At 41.7% G+C, this 13,435-nt stretch overlaps 1 protein-coding gene across 1 annotated transcript; it reads left to right on the top strand.

The window, feature by feature from the left end:
• The first annotated feature begins 3,715 nt into the window (after positions 1–3,715).
• On the top strand, positions 3,716–10,656 carry LOC124136157 (thioredoxin-2-like). The gene is made up of 5 exons (XM_046501979.2): positions 3,716–3,882; positions 5,662–5,766; positions 8,465–8,527; positions 9,352–9,417; positions 10,317–10,656. The coding sequence occupies exons 1-5, from the start codon at positions 3,850–3,852 to the stop codon at positions 10,377–10,379; spliced, it is 330 nt and encodes a 109-aa protein (XP_046357935.1). The 5' UTR covers positions 3,716–3,849; the 3' UTR covers positions 10,380–10,656.
• Positions 10,657–13,435: the final 2,779 nt, after the last annotated feature.

Here is a 13,435-nt window from a genome sequence, read left to right as displayed (position 1 = left end):
TCGAATTAGGCTCTTGCCACTCACCATCATGACACATCGCTATTCTCGAGATACGCTCTTACCACTCACCATCATGACACATCGCTATTCTCGAGATACGCTCTTGCCACTCACCATCATGACACATCGCTATTCTCGAGATACGCTCTTGCCACTCACCACCATGACACATCGCTATTCTCGAGATACGCTCTTGACACTCACCATCATGACACAATGTTTTTCCCGACAAAAATATGCAATCTTTCAGTAAAAATCTCTTCCCAATAGCTATTGGAATACAGAATAACTAAACCTGCCAAGTTGAACTATTTAGACTTCCTATATGACCTTGAATCAAAACTGTACATATTCTACAGTCATGGTGCAGGACTTCCCACTCCATATATACCCTGATCTGCACCTTGGATGATCGCCATTCTGGATCAGTTCCTTTCGGGTTGCTGGAGGATGTGGTCGAACACGGCGATACATGACATCCCAGAGGTGTTCTATGGGGGACATGTCTGGGGAGCGTGCAGGCCACGGCAACACGTTCTGCAAGGAAGTTTTGTACGATTCGGGCTGTATGGGGTCTGGTGTTGCCATTCTGACAAAGGACACCACGTGGCAGCTGTATATAATCGGACGAAGAATGTTATCCACTAAGATGTCACATTTACGTTAATGATACCCAGTAGTGTTCTCTCCTGCTCAAAATTCATCCCAACACCATAACACCCTCTCCATCATACAGCAAGACTTCCTGAACACAACATGGTGCCGTTCGTTCTCCCCTTCGGTGGTAAACACGCTGACCATCAGCTCTGAACAGACAGAACCGGCTTTCATCGGTAAAGACGGCCCTATGCCAGTCACGTCGCTGATAAGTTCTTGAACCCTGAGTTGCCTGGCCACTGTCTGTCGACTAACCATATGCCCCAAGGCATTCGTCGCTGATGACGTCACTGTCAGTATCGATTCCGGAGATGCAAAGTACGTAAGTACCGGTCTTCATTGGGCGTAGTTACACTGGGTCTGCTTGTTCTTGACATATCTGATGTCTGCCCGGTCTGTCTGTAACGTTGCATCAGGTTAGTTACAGCAACACGGGACTTGTATCACTTTTTTGCACAGAACATTGCTGTGTTTTGCATTGATTTAGTTATAACTTATGTTTTTGATTTTTTTGCTAGTTCATGTTTAAAGGGGTAAAGTTTCTTTTGGCCGTAAGTTAAGGAGATGAGCATCCACTGTTGTTAATTATTTTCATCCTATATTCCTAATGTAAACGTTAATTATTGCTGGACTAATGCTATGAAAATAGAAAAGAAGATATATTCTTGGGTAGTGGGTGGCTATTCAAGAGTGAGAAGCCGCAGCAGCGAGAGCTAGCATACAATCACACAGTCACCTCTCTGCTGTGAACCAGCAGACGAGGTAAGCATAGTGAGCGCATGCATTCCACCTACTTTATCATGTTTATAGCAGGCTGGATTATCGGGTTTCCGCTGTGCAATAGTTTTGCACGACAAGCGAGTCTGGAGGTGACGCGAGAAGTGAGGTAAATCACCGTTATGACGCGTAGATCAACGCAAGCCCCCAACTGATGACGTCATATGATGACGCACCTAGAAAGCTGCACGAGTTGAGGTGGTGTTTATAAACAAACGCACATAGTATGGCGACGCCAACGATTAACACAATATAGCGGTTAACGTTAAATACGTACTTCGTACCTAGATTGTGAAGAAGATACGTCCGCGACATTGAAACAAATCACAGGGATCATTGCGCGTTACGTGATGAGGCCAATGCAGCGGTTTATTGAACACTATCGCTTACCAGCACACAAAGGACGCTGAGAAAGAGAGAATCTCACCCTAGTGTCTTTTGATATCAAATATATCAACACGCGTTGATAAAAGTGGAAACGTTCCGAGGCTATCGAGCATTTTTGCCACTTTTATCAACAAGTGTTGATATATTTGATGTCACAAGACACGAGGGTGTGATTTTGTTTATCATCCAACATCATTCTTCCAAGTTTTTCAGTTTGTAGACAGTAATTAGCAGTGTCTTCGGTGTAAAAAGTACTGCTAACAGCTTCAGTAGCAGGGCCATTAGTGATGTCATTTGATTGTGGCGTCATGGTAACCAGTGACGTCACAATGGTCTGCAAAGTATTGTGATGCAATTTCATTGCAGCGATATCTACAGTGTAGATATCGCTTGATCTCATCCAAGCGATATCTCTAGTGGGAGCCAGTTTTGGGTGATAAATATCAGAAAAATTCCTCGCACGTTTTTTGAAAGTTTGGATAATACGGATTCTTTGGTTGAAAAGGAAAATATTATTATATTATTTTTCTCTCTTTAATGTTTAGTTAAATTATTTCAGAGACTAAATGTGACAAAGCACAACTGTTAGAAAAGGGGATGTAGGCGAATTAGTCATCAAACTAATTCGTTGCCATGGAGAATTCGTAGCCACTCCCAACTCGTAGACAAATTTCACAGTGGACTCGTAGATATAACAATAAAATTGAAAAATTAAACTATGAATTTTTACAAATACATAATCAATTATTATGAGGCAAATGTTTTTCAGATCTTATTTTGTTAAAGGCGATAAGTGTTTGATGCAGTATGGCGTGATGTCCACAGATATATTTCTTATATTTTACTAGCGCTTCACAATATCTTTTTTATTAACATTTTGAGGTTTTGTCGAGCTACTGTCTGACCACTCTTCACCATGACACATGCAATGATATCTCGAGCTACGGTCTTGTCATCCAACATAGCAATATGTAATTCTCGAAATACTTGCCTCTCACTATCATAATAAAATACGATCTCGTCATCCATAATGACTCTGTGTTATTCTCGAGCTACGATGATGGGGAGGTGTGCGCGTCCAAGATTATTGTACTTATATAGCGACGTGCATGCACGTGTGTGTGTGTGCGTGCGTGCGTGCGTGCGTGCGTGCGTGCGTGCGTGCGTACGTGCGTGCGTGTGTGTGGCTGCTTGTACTAGTCCGGACTGATACCGATTTATATTGATAGAACACTGAGATACCATGCCGCAGTTTAACATCAATACCCTACTCAGACACAGCATACTGACTCCGAGCCGACCAGTCCTTGTTTTAGTCCCTTAATGCCGAGCGCCAGACAGGGCAACAACAAGTACGTCCTTTGGTATGACGCTGCCGGTGATAGAATCCCGGACCTTCCGCTCTCCGGGCGGACGCTCTACTACCAGACCACGGAATTACTGTCTTGTTGTCTACATGACGCTATAGATGCTATTCTCGAGCTACACTCTTGCCGCTCACTGGTGATGATGTTTGTTCTTTACTGCCGCACTCAGCAATATGACGGCGGTCTGTAAACAATTTAGTCTGGACCAGACAATCCAGTGATTGACATCATGAGCATCGATCTACATAATTGGGATCAATGACATGCATCAACCAAGTCAGCGAGCCTGATCACTCGATACCGTTAGTCGCTTTTTACGGCAAGCAAGGGTTATTGAAGACCGCTTCTCACCCGGATCTTCACGGGTTCACCATAATGCTATCATATCACAACCTGACCGGTGAAGGGCGAAAACATCCTGTAAACCGTATTCCCAGAAAACAGGTTAGCGGAAATGTTCATCCGCGTCAATGCGCAGCCCTGAGCAAGTCTAACGTTGATGTTAGGAGTTCACGAATCTGACCACCAGACGGCGCTGGTCTCACTTGTTGGTGAACATCCTTTTGGCGCGGTGCGTGTTGATAAGTTGCGAGAACGTTGTTCACGGGATCGAGAAAAACTGTACGTTGTTATTTTCTACAGGAACCTAGTCACACTGAAAATGGTGAAAGAACTAGAAGCCGATACATCTAAGGTAAGGCGATTGAAAACTTCTAATCTGTTATAAATCGGCGTTTCATCGATGTCTAATGGCAGTGTTTTGACCTGAAATTGCCCACACCTTTTGGCCGAGACAGGTGGGGTTGATCAATGTTATACCGGTGGATTTCGACACTGTAGGTTTCAGATTCAATTTTTAATTATTATAATTATCTCGGTGTTAATAGTAACTGGTCCAAAGCATGTATAATCTATGTGTAATGACTACATTTGGCTGATCCCTAGATATGTTAATGACCGGTAGGCCTATATCTGTGGTAAAAATGCATTGTCATTGAGGTTAGGTCACGTTTTCAAGCAAACTTTGATATGTGTCGTGTTCACTTTTCTGCGACGAGGATTCACTACTAGTAAGGACTAGTAGTTCAAACCTGTTAGTTTCTACCGATGGGACTGGTCATGTATTATTGGGGTTGGGGTAGTCCTGCACCATGACCGTGGAATATATTTATTTTATGAAAAAAACATAATCTAGAAATGCATACAAAAGCAAGTCTAGCCAGCTCAAGCTAGCTCTATTCCACAATCAGCATAGGGAATTTTATTTTTATTTTTAGAGTCAAGAAGGATAGTGTGTAATATACGATTTCAGAGACTACATGTTAGTCTAGGGTTGGGGTTGTTAGGACTGTATCAGCTTTTTCCAACAGCTGTCAGCAGTTTTCTAATGTGTGTATGTGTGTCTATATAGATGTGTATGTGTGTGTGTGTCCTGTGGGTAATGACTGGATGACCTAACTAAAGCAGGAGTAATAATCCACAACATGACACTCAATCTCACAAGGTCTTCAGCAACCCATGCTTGCCGTAAAAGGTGACTATGCTTGTCATAAGAGGTGACTAACGGGATCAGGTGGTCAGGCTCGCTGACTAGGTTGAGGCATGTCATTGTATCCTAATTGAGTGGATTGATGCTCCTGATATTAATCACTGGATTGTCTGGTCCAGACTCGATTGTTTACAGACTGCCGTCATATAGCTGGAATATTGCTGAGTGCGACGTTAAACAACAAACAAACAATCTCACAAGTCGCTACACCCAATCGCCTGATCAGATTGTCCGACTTGTTTATTTCATGTCAACCCACCTGGACAGCATTGTTCGTTGTTCTTAATATCAATCACTGGAATGTCTATCACAGACTTAGTGATTTACGGGCCACCATCATATACCTAGAATAGTTCTGAGCGTTGTGTTTAGGGCTGGGACGAGTCCAAATTTACTACCTGGGTACCAGCCCCCCTATTACCCGACCCTACCCGGGTACCCACTGTTAGGTCTCAGGAGATGTCTCAAAATGTCCGATTGGTAACTTTTTTAGCATAGCCCTGGCAAAACGTATTTAGATACATGTATTTACAATCTGGTCATGCATGAACTGAAGTTGACTTAAGGTATATGTTTATTCAACCATATGAAAAATCGGAGGGAATGGGTGCATAGTCAGAAAAAAAAGCGAACATTAATGATTTGTAGTGTAACCATAGAGTTCCAGATAATTTTAGTCATTAGACAATGTATCACGTGACTAACCACAGGTTCGGGTAGTCCTGAGGGTACCCGGGACCTACTCAGTACCCACCCGACCCAGGTACCCGAGTTACCCGTCCCAGCCCTAGCTGTGTTAAACAACAAACACTCTCACACACACTCCCCATTTTAGTGTTCACTGGCAGCAGGCACCATGTGTCCATGCACATGATACAGCCATGATAAAAGACACTTAAACATGCTGTCATTGTTGTGTTTCAGGCTGATTTCGATGTGGAGCTGTCCAAATACCCAGGCAAGGTCGTGGTGGTTGACTTCCATGCCACATGGTGTGGTCCATGCAAGATGATTGCTCCTAAACTAAAAGTGAGTCAGTCCTGCACTGCTAAAGGACAAGGGCTGTGACTAGTCCAGATTTACTACCCGGGTACCCGACCCTATCCGGGTACCCACTGTAGGTCTCAAAGAATTGGGTACAAAATATCTGATTGGGACTTGTTTTACTGCAGCCTTTGCATAAACTGTTTAGATACATGTATCAAACGTTTAGATCATTCATACACTGAAGTTGACTGAAGCTTTATCTTTACTCTAACATATACAACTGCCACAAAGTACGAGTTCACTTCCAGTTGAACCGAATCTTGACTATGGACTGTTCATTATACTGTAGGGTAGCATTTCGGGGGTTTTCTCCCTGCACTATTTCAGGATGCAGTTCACAACTGACCGCACAACAAATAAGCTGGCGACACTGCAGAGCTCCACATAACTTTGAGCAATTGAGTTTTTACTCTAGGGTTTCTATTTTAATTGGGTAATTACAGTTTTCATTGGGTAACCAATATGTTTTCACTCATCTGTTCATCAAACTATTGGGTTTTTCCCAAAATTAGTGAACATTTTAAGATTTAAAAAAAATGAAACAATGATCTGGATGTATATAACTGTCCTAAATATATAGGCTTGACTCGGAAAGTAACTTAGCTCGTAATTGTGTTTCAGAAATTAGCTCCCTTGTACACATGTTGAAAAAGCTTCATTGGGTATTTACGTGTGCTGTTTTCATACATTTGACTTTTTCATTTAACATGTTTAATGCATGCATTTCTGTACGCAAGTTAAATGAAAGTAATTGGTTTTGAATATTTTTGGGGGGTATTTTACGAAAATACGCTGTTTATCTGTAGCTCTGCACTGCATGCTGTACTTGAAAATTAAAACAAGACATGATCTCAGACAATGTTTGTTTACTCATACGACATATGTTTTAATATTACTCTATTTAAGCATTGACAAGTACATTTACACTTCAACATTACTGTTTATCAGAAGCATAACTGTTGTTCATGTGAACTCCTAAAACTCATCAGTCTGTTGTGAATGCATCAATGTTTGTTCAAACAGCAGCTTTGAAGCAGTACTGTAGCTTATAAACAACTGCAAGTTCACAGGCTTCAGGGGGTGGTCGGGTAGCCTAGTGGTTAAAGCGTTCACTTGTCACGCCGAAGACCCGGGTTCGAATCCCGACATGGGTACAATGTGTGAAGCCCATTTCTGGTGTCCCCTGTCGTGATGTTGCTGGAATATTGCTAAAAGCGGCGTAAAACCAAACTCACTCACTCACTTACAGGCTTCGGTACATTCATCTTCCCATTTTTGGCATACATATTTTTTCTTTGTTATACATGTTATAAGATCAAAGACTGTAGGTCTCATCTTTTTTTGTATGCTTAAAATTCAAAATGTTTTAACATGTTTGAACAGTTGTCTACTTTGATCACATCGGGCGCTTTGACCGATTTCATGTTTTTTAATGGGAAGACTGTTGCGACACTTGGCGTTTCAAACATGTTTATAATGCTCTGTGGTTGTGTGATTGTATAAAAGTTCAGTTTCTACCCTCACCAAACTATGCTGGAATTTCTTGGTTATATTTTGGTATAGTCCAATCAAAGTCGCATAATGAAATCAACACTTTGTTCATAAATAACATGGGCATTTTGACTGCCATGCAGATTTTGGACAATTGCAAGATTTACAAAGCATGTTTATCATCAACTGGGCATCAACAGATATTTTCCAAATCTTTTCTTGCTCTTAATCAGTGTGCGCAAATGTTGTTCTACAATCCTTATGCACTGGGTGTCTGTGAGTCAGGGAATCTTAAAATTTTCTTTGATTAACTTGATCGGAATTTCTTAACTGGGCACCGCTATTTTATCTGGAGTAAACACAAGTTATATGAGAAGTGGAATCATGATTGGTTAATGGGAGGGACATAGAAGGAACACGCTGTAAACTACGGTTAAGGAACTCAAAGGGACCATTAATTTTAGCTTGTTATAAGCATATATATAGAGGAAATGTCTGGGACCAAAAAACCCAGTTCATTATATCTGTCTGTTCGTCATAAATGTAGTTTACCGTAACTCATAATAGCTACGATTGAGCTCCAAGTCCAAAATTCCAGCCTAGTTTGGCAAGGTTGGAAACTCGACTTTTGTAGTCCATTAACTCCCTTGGCTAGGGAAGATGTAAGAACAGGTTGTGTTTTTTGTTTTGTTTTTTTGTTCGTTGTTTAACGCCGCACTCAGCAGTATTCCAGCTATATGACAGCGGTCTGTAAAATCAAGTCTGAATCAGACAATCCAGTGATTGACATCATGAGATCCACGCAATTGAGATCGATGACATGCATCAACCAAGTCGGTGAGCCTGACCACCCAATCCCGTTAGTCGTCTCTTGCGACAAGCATAGTCCCCTTTTACGGCAAGCATGGGTTGCTGAAGACCGTTTCTACCCCGGATCTTCACAGGTCGTTAGAACAGGTACTCTGATCATGTTACCTGGTGCTTGCCCTAGTATTGTTGAATGACTAGTTGTGAATCATCATACTGTGGCAGTGACCATTAACCACTAAGACTTCTTGCTCATCCTTCGAGGTAGCCATGGTGATAATGCTTGTATTGCAGACTGTGATGTAAGGCATAATGATAATTTGTAAAGGACTCTCAATGACATGGAGAGCTTTGTTTCTAATTTGGTTATATAAACTTTCAGGCAATGGAGGAAGAATGGAAAGATAAGTTGGTGGTGCTGAAAGTGGATGTAGATGATTGTGCGGTAAGTACATTATGTCACGTCTATACATGACACACAAACCCTGATCTTCAAGTGATCAGTGAACGTTTGTTGAAATAAGTTTGTTGGTTGGTTTATTGTCTAACGCCGCACTCAGCAATATTCCAGCTATATGACAGTGGCCTGTAAACAATCGAGTCTGGACCAGACAATCCAGTGATTAATATCATGGGCATGGATCCCCGCAATGGGGATCGATGACATGCATCAACCAAGTCAGCGAGCCTGACCACCCAATCCCGTTAGTCGCCTCTTACGACAGGCATAGTTGTCTTTTACGGCAAGTATTGGTTGCTGAAGACCTATTCTACCCCAGATCTTCGCGGGTGGTTGAAATAAGTCATAACATTGGACTGCACTTCTGATTGCTGCTGATGTGAGAGGGCTCAAAACTATTAAATGTAACCGAATGGTAAAGCGCTTCCATTCCAAGGAATGAATTATGATTTGATTTCATTCTATTTGTTTTTAAAATAGCCTTAATTATCTCAATATACTGGCATAGTCGTTCAAGGCATTGCAGTTTGCCGTGCAGATTTCCCTCCCTTAAATGTGCCTGAAATCTATAATTGTGGGTTTGAATCCTGGTTCGCCCTAATTGTGTTTCTAGTTTTGTCAGCACCGTTCTGGTCGTCGTGGGTTTCACCAAAGTGGTAATTATCGAAGACCTGCTGATTACTTTGGGCCCTCCAGTGACAGGCTGTGAAACAAAACTAATGCAGTTGAAAGAGGCACGAAGGCCATGTGACTCATTTACTTCTTGATTTACTCATGATGGAAGGCTGATCCAATGTCTTTATTTTCAGGAAATAGCTGAGAAAATGGGTATATCTGCCATGCCTACATTTTTTATATTTAAAGACGGTAATAAGGTGAGTAATATGTGTGAATGCATGGAAATGCTTATTATGTTCATGTAATTGAATTTTGAGTTTGTGTTAGTGATGTGTCACTCAAGCGTTTGGACATTTACTGATTGTCAAAGAATTTGCTAATCAACAACAAAATTATGAATTGATAATGCAGTTCCACATAGAAACTAATAGAAACATGATAAACAATCTTGGTTCAGTTACAATTTTGTTAAGCCAAGTGTGTATTAAAGGTATTTGGATATATAGCTCCTGGGCTCTTAACATGAAAGTCAGGGTTTTGAGTTGTGTATTACAACTTGTAGAAACACCAACTAGCTTGAGGTTCACTACAAAGTACAAGTCACATATAACCGCATTGTATGCAGAAATAATTTATAAAAAAAACTGTCTACTAATTGTTATAAAATACACAAAAGATTGGATCGGAGGAGAAATTATATACACTGCCAAAAGAAACACGAACTATAGACACATAGAGAAGTATGTAAGTTAAGAATAGATGTTTTCAGTGTGTACCAGTTAATGACAAAACTAACAGTCAGTCAAGTGTTACCACAGAGTGTCTTTATTCTTATCATGATATGCTGTCCATGATTGACACGCTAATCCTGCATGAGACAAATGTGAATGAGTATGGTTGAGTAAGTACTCAGTGGCTCAGAAAATTATCTGGAGCACAGGACCCACTTTCACAAAGCGATCTTAGCGCTAAGACTATTGTAAGCCTATGCTAAAGTATGGGAGTTAAGATCATCTTAGCGCTAAGATCGCTTTGTGCAAGTGGGCCCTGGAATATGCTGAAAAACTAGGAGCTTGCTTTGTGTGGCATTAAACAACAAGCAAACCTTGAACATAGTAGAACGATTTTTTGCAAGAATATGCTTCTTTTGTTTCAGGTTGGTGATGTGGTAGGAGCAAATGAGGCAAAGTTAAGGGAGACAATTACTGCACTGCTCTAAGCTGACTGGCTATGTGTATTCACATTTCTACTTTTGGAAGGACACATTACACGGGGGACAATATGTGTTGGAACAGCACCTTTTTTGGTGAATGAAATCCTCATATCATCAGTGCTGACATTGGCCTGGATCCGTCACTTATTTCTCACACCAAATTATCACTGTGCAAGTTAAGAGTGTTTACATTTTCCTTCTATGAACCAGGTTTACCATAAGAGTTATCGATGCTTCATCTGAACATTGTAGTTTGAAAATAAATCTTTGTCATATTTATTAAGGAGATTTATGTTTTTTATATAGTCATGGCGACTAACGGGTTGTCGGACTCGCTGACTTGGTCTTTTTATCCCAATTGCCTGGATCGATGCTCATGATGTCAGACTCGATTATTTACCATGCGCCGTCATATAACTGGAATATTGCTGAGTGCAGTGTTAAACAACAACAACAACAAAATCTCACAAGTCGCTACACCCAATCGCCTGATCAGATGTTGATTTCATGTCAACCTACCTGGACAACTTGGTTCATTGTTCTTGATATCAATCAGTGGATTGTCTAGCCCAAACTTGGTTATTTACAGACCGCAGTCATATAGCTGGAATATTGCTGAGTGCGGCGTTAAACAACAAACAAACAAATAAATCACGTTGGAATGTAAATTCAGGGCGGGCGGGAGATGGGAAACAGAAATGATACGGACAGCCTTATGGCAGGAAAACTAGAATCCCTGCTTATAGCATGAAGGATGATCGCAGAGTGCAGGTGGTGACTGAAGAAAGAATTCTCAGGATTCACATCTGATTTTAAATGTTGCATGCCACTTGCAGCCATGTTTAAAATATCATTTTGCGGGAATATACAATCACGCTTTATCCATCTGTCAACTTTTGATTCCGGATCTTCACGGTTTTGTAATGGTCTGTTGGACAAAATCATCATAATATTATGGATTAAGATAAAACCGTTTAGATGCCGTTCCTCAAAGGGTGATGGCGATAAGAAATTGGCAATAGGTTTGGTGTATTAGGCATTTCAGCATTACTATGAGTGCAACGCAGCCTACCCAGGGAACCAGACTCTAGGCAGTTTACATTGCTTGCGTTCGATTAAAAAACCCTGTACGACCAGGTGAACCCGTGTTGACCAAGGTATAACCCAAGTTATACGTGGGTTGACCTAGGTTGCACATACCAACTGAACCCATGGGCAGGGGGGTTTGGCCCGTGTTTTTTTCGGGTTGGCTATTGACTTGCCTTCGCATGTGTTTGTGACGAGTGCCGCCGGTGGGGCAGGGTGCTCTCTCCTTTTCGTGAGCGCCTGGTATCGTCTCTGTTTGATAGTGATTCATGGACACATGCTTATGGTATATTCAGATGGGTGCAGTCGACTCTGCTATTGGCAGAGATTTCTAATGAATATTGGGGGCACGGGTGGCACAGTCGTCTAAGGCACCGCGATGCGAAATGCAGAGTTCAGTCCCTTGGGTACGCCTGAAACCTACATTGTGGGTTCGAATCCGTGGTTCGCCCCGATTATGTTTCTAGGTTTGTCAGCACCATACCCGTGTTCGAGGGTTTCAACGAAGTGTTAAACGTCTGACACCGGCATCACTTCGGGCTTTCCTCCCACATTAAGCTGACACGCCGTGATATAACTGGAATACTGTTAAAAGCGGTGTTCAACCCAACTCACTCACTCATGGGCTGCGGTACTCTGATGAGCAGCCTTCAAGTGACGTCATCGGTAAAGAAACTTCAGGCATTGATAAAAGGATGTTAATGAATATAATTAACTAGGTATGTTTATTCTAAAATGCGTCATGGATATTTACCTTTCTATTGTTGATATAAATACTTTAGAATTAATAATGCAATTTTGATGATGAATTTGCATGTGGTTTGATGTTCTGCGCGTTACTTTGAACTTCTTGTCCTTTTGCATTCAAGCTTTATAAAGAAATGAAGCACTTGTTAACGTCCCATAGTTGGGTGTTGTACACGACCGCCACCGTGGTCTAGTGGTAGAGCGCAAGATCCGGTGTTCGATCCCTGCCCGCGTCATACCAAAAGACGTTAAAAGATGGTACCTGTTGTTACCCTGTCTGGAGCTCGGCATTATGGGTCTAAAACAAGGACTGGTCGGCTCGGAGTCAGTATACTGTGTCTAGGGTATTGATGTTAAACTGCGGCATGGTATCTCAGTGTGCTAGCACTATAAATCGGCATCAGTCCGGACTAGTACAAACAGCAACACACACATACACGTGCATGCACGTCGCTACATAAGTGCAATAATCTTGGACGCGACGTTAAACCCCATTTCACCTCACCTCACCTCACCTCACCTCACCTGTGTGTTGTAGCACAGGGTTGTTGAGTTTCTCACTCTCCGGGCAGCAATGAGTAAAATCTAAGGTTGCATTTTATGCGTTATATTTCTGATACTGCCTTCAGTTAGCCTTGGTTAACTCTGTGGTTGACTCCAGTCAACCCTGGCTGCCAGAAATGTGGAAACGTCGGTTGACTCAGGTCACTAATATTTTCATAATCGTACGCACTTATACCTCTTTTAAGAATCTTGCAATTCCATTGGTTACGTGACGAAACGATACATTTCAATGCTATCTGAACACGATCGGCTTTTTGGGTGAAAATAGGCGTCTGGGGTGACTCGTGACCATTGTGAGCGGGGACTATATTTGACCACATGACCGTCACGTGATGTAAACATCCAAGCGTGCAGACAACAGTGTAGAATGGCTTGTCAGAGGTAAGAAACTGCATCTTATGTGTCATAAGCGGACGTTTGCATAAGTTACGTGACTCATCTTACGTTTATGATTTTTTAGTTATTTACGCTGATCACTCACGTGACTGACACTGATTTTCGAATATTGACTCGTCACATGATCGGTATTGACCTGTTACGTGATGAATATTGACTCGTCTGCTAGAAAACAAGATGGCGCCTAGTACTAACATTTAACGGCTCCCAGCTAGATTACTGTACATAGTGAAACAGAGGTAGGTTTAAAGGCTTCATGGACTGTAAAC

The sequence above is a fragment of the Haliotis rufescens genome, unplaced genomic scaffold, assembly GCF_023055435.1.
Source record: "Haliotis rufescens isolate VD_foot unplaced genomic scaffold, xgHalRufe1.0.p SCAF_2, whole genome shotgun sequence".
Lineage (NCBI taxonomy): Eukaryota > Metazoa > Mollusca > Gastropoda > Lepetellida > Haliotidae > Haliotis > Haliotis rufescens.
The sequence above is the reverse complement of the archived record's forward strand: the minus strand, read 5'-3'. Positions and strand labels throughout refer to the sequence as shown.

What these genes read in the sequence shown, in the direction of transcription:
- LOC124136157 (XM_046501979.2), top strand. Translation starts at nt 3,850, where the DNA reads ATGGTGAAAGAACTAGAAGCCGATACATCTAAG. An exon ending in TAGAAGCCGATACATCTAAG is followed by an intron (nt 3,883 to 5,661) that starts GTAAGGCGATTG and finishes GTTGTGTTTCAG; the next exon opens with GCTGATTTCGATGTGGAGCT. An exon ending in TATTTAAAGACGGTAATAAG is followed by an intron (nt 9,418 to 10,316) that starts GTGAGTAATATG and finishes CTTTTGTTTCAG; the next exon opens with GTTGGTGATGTGGTAGGAGC.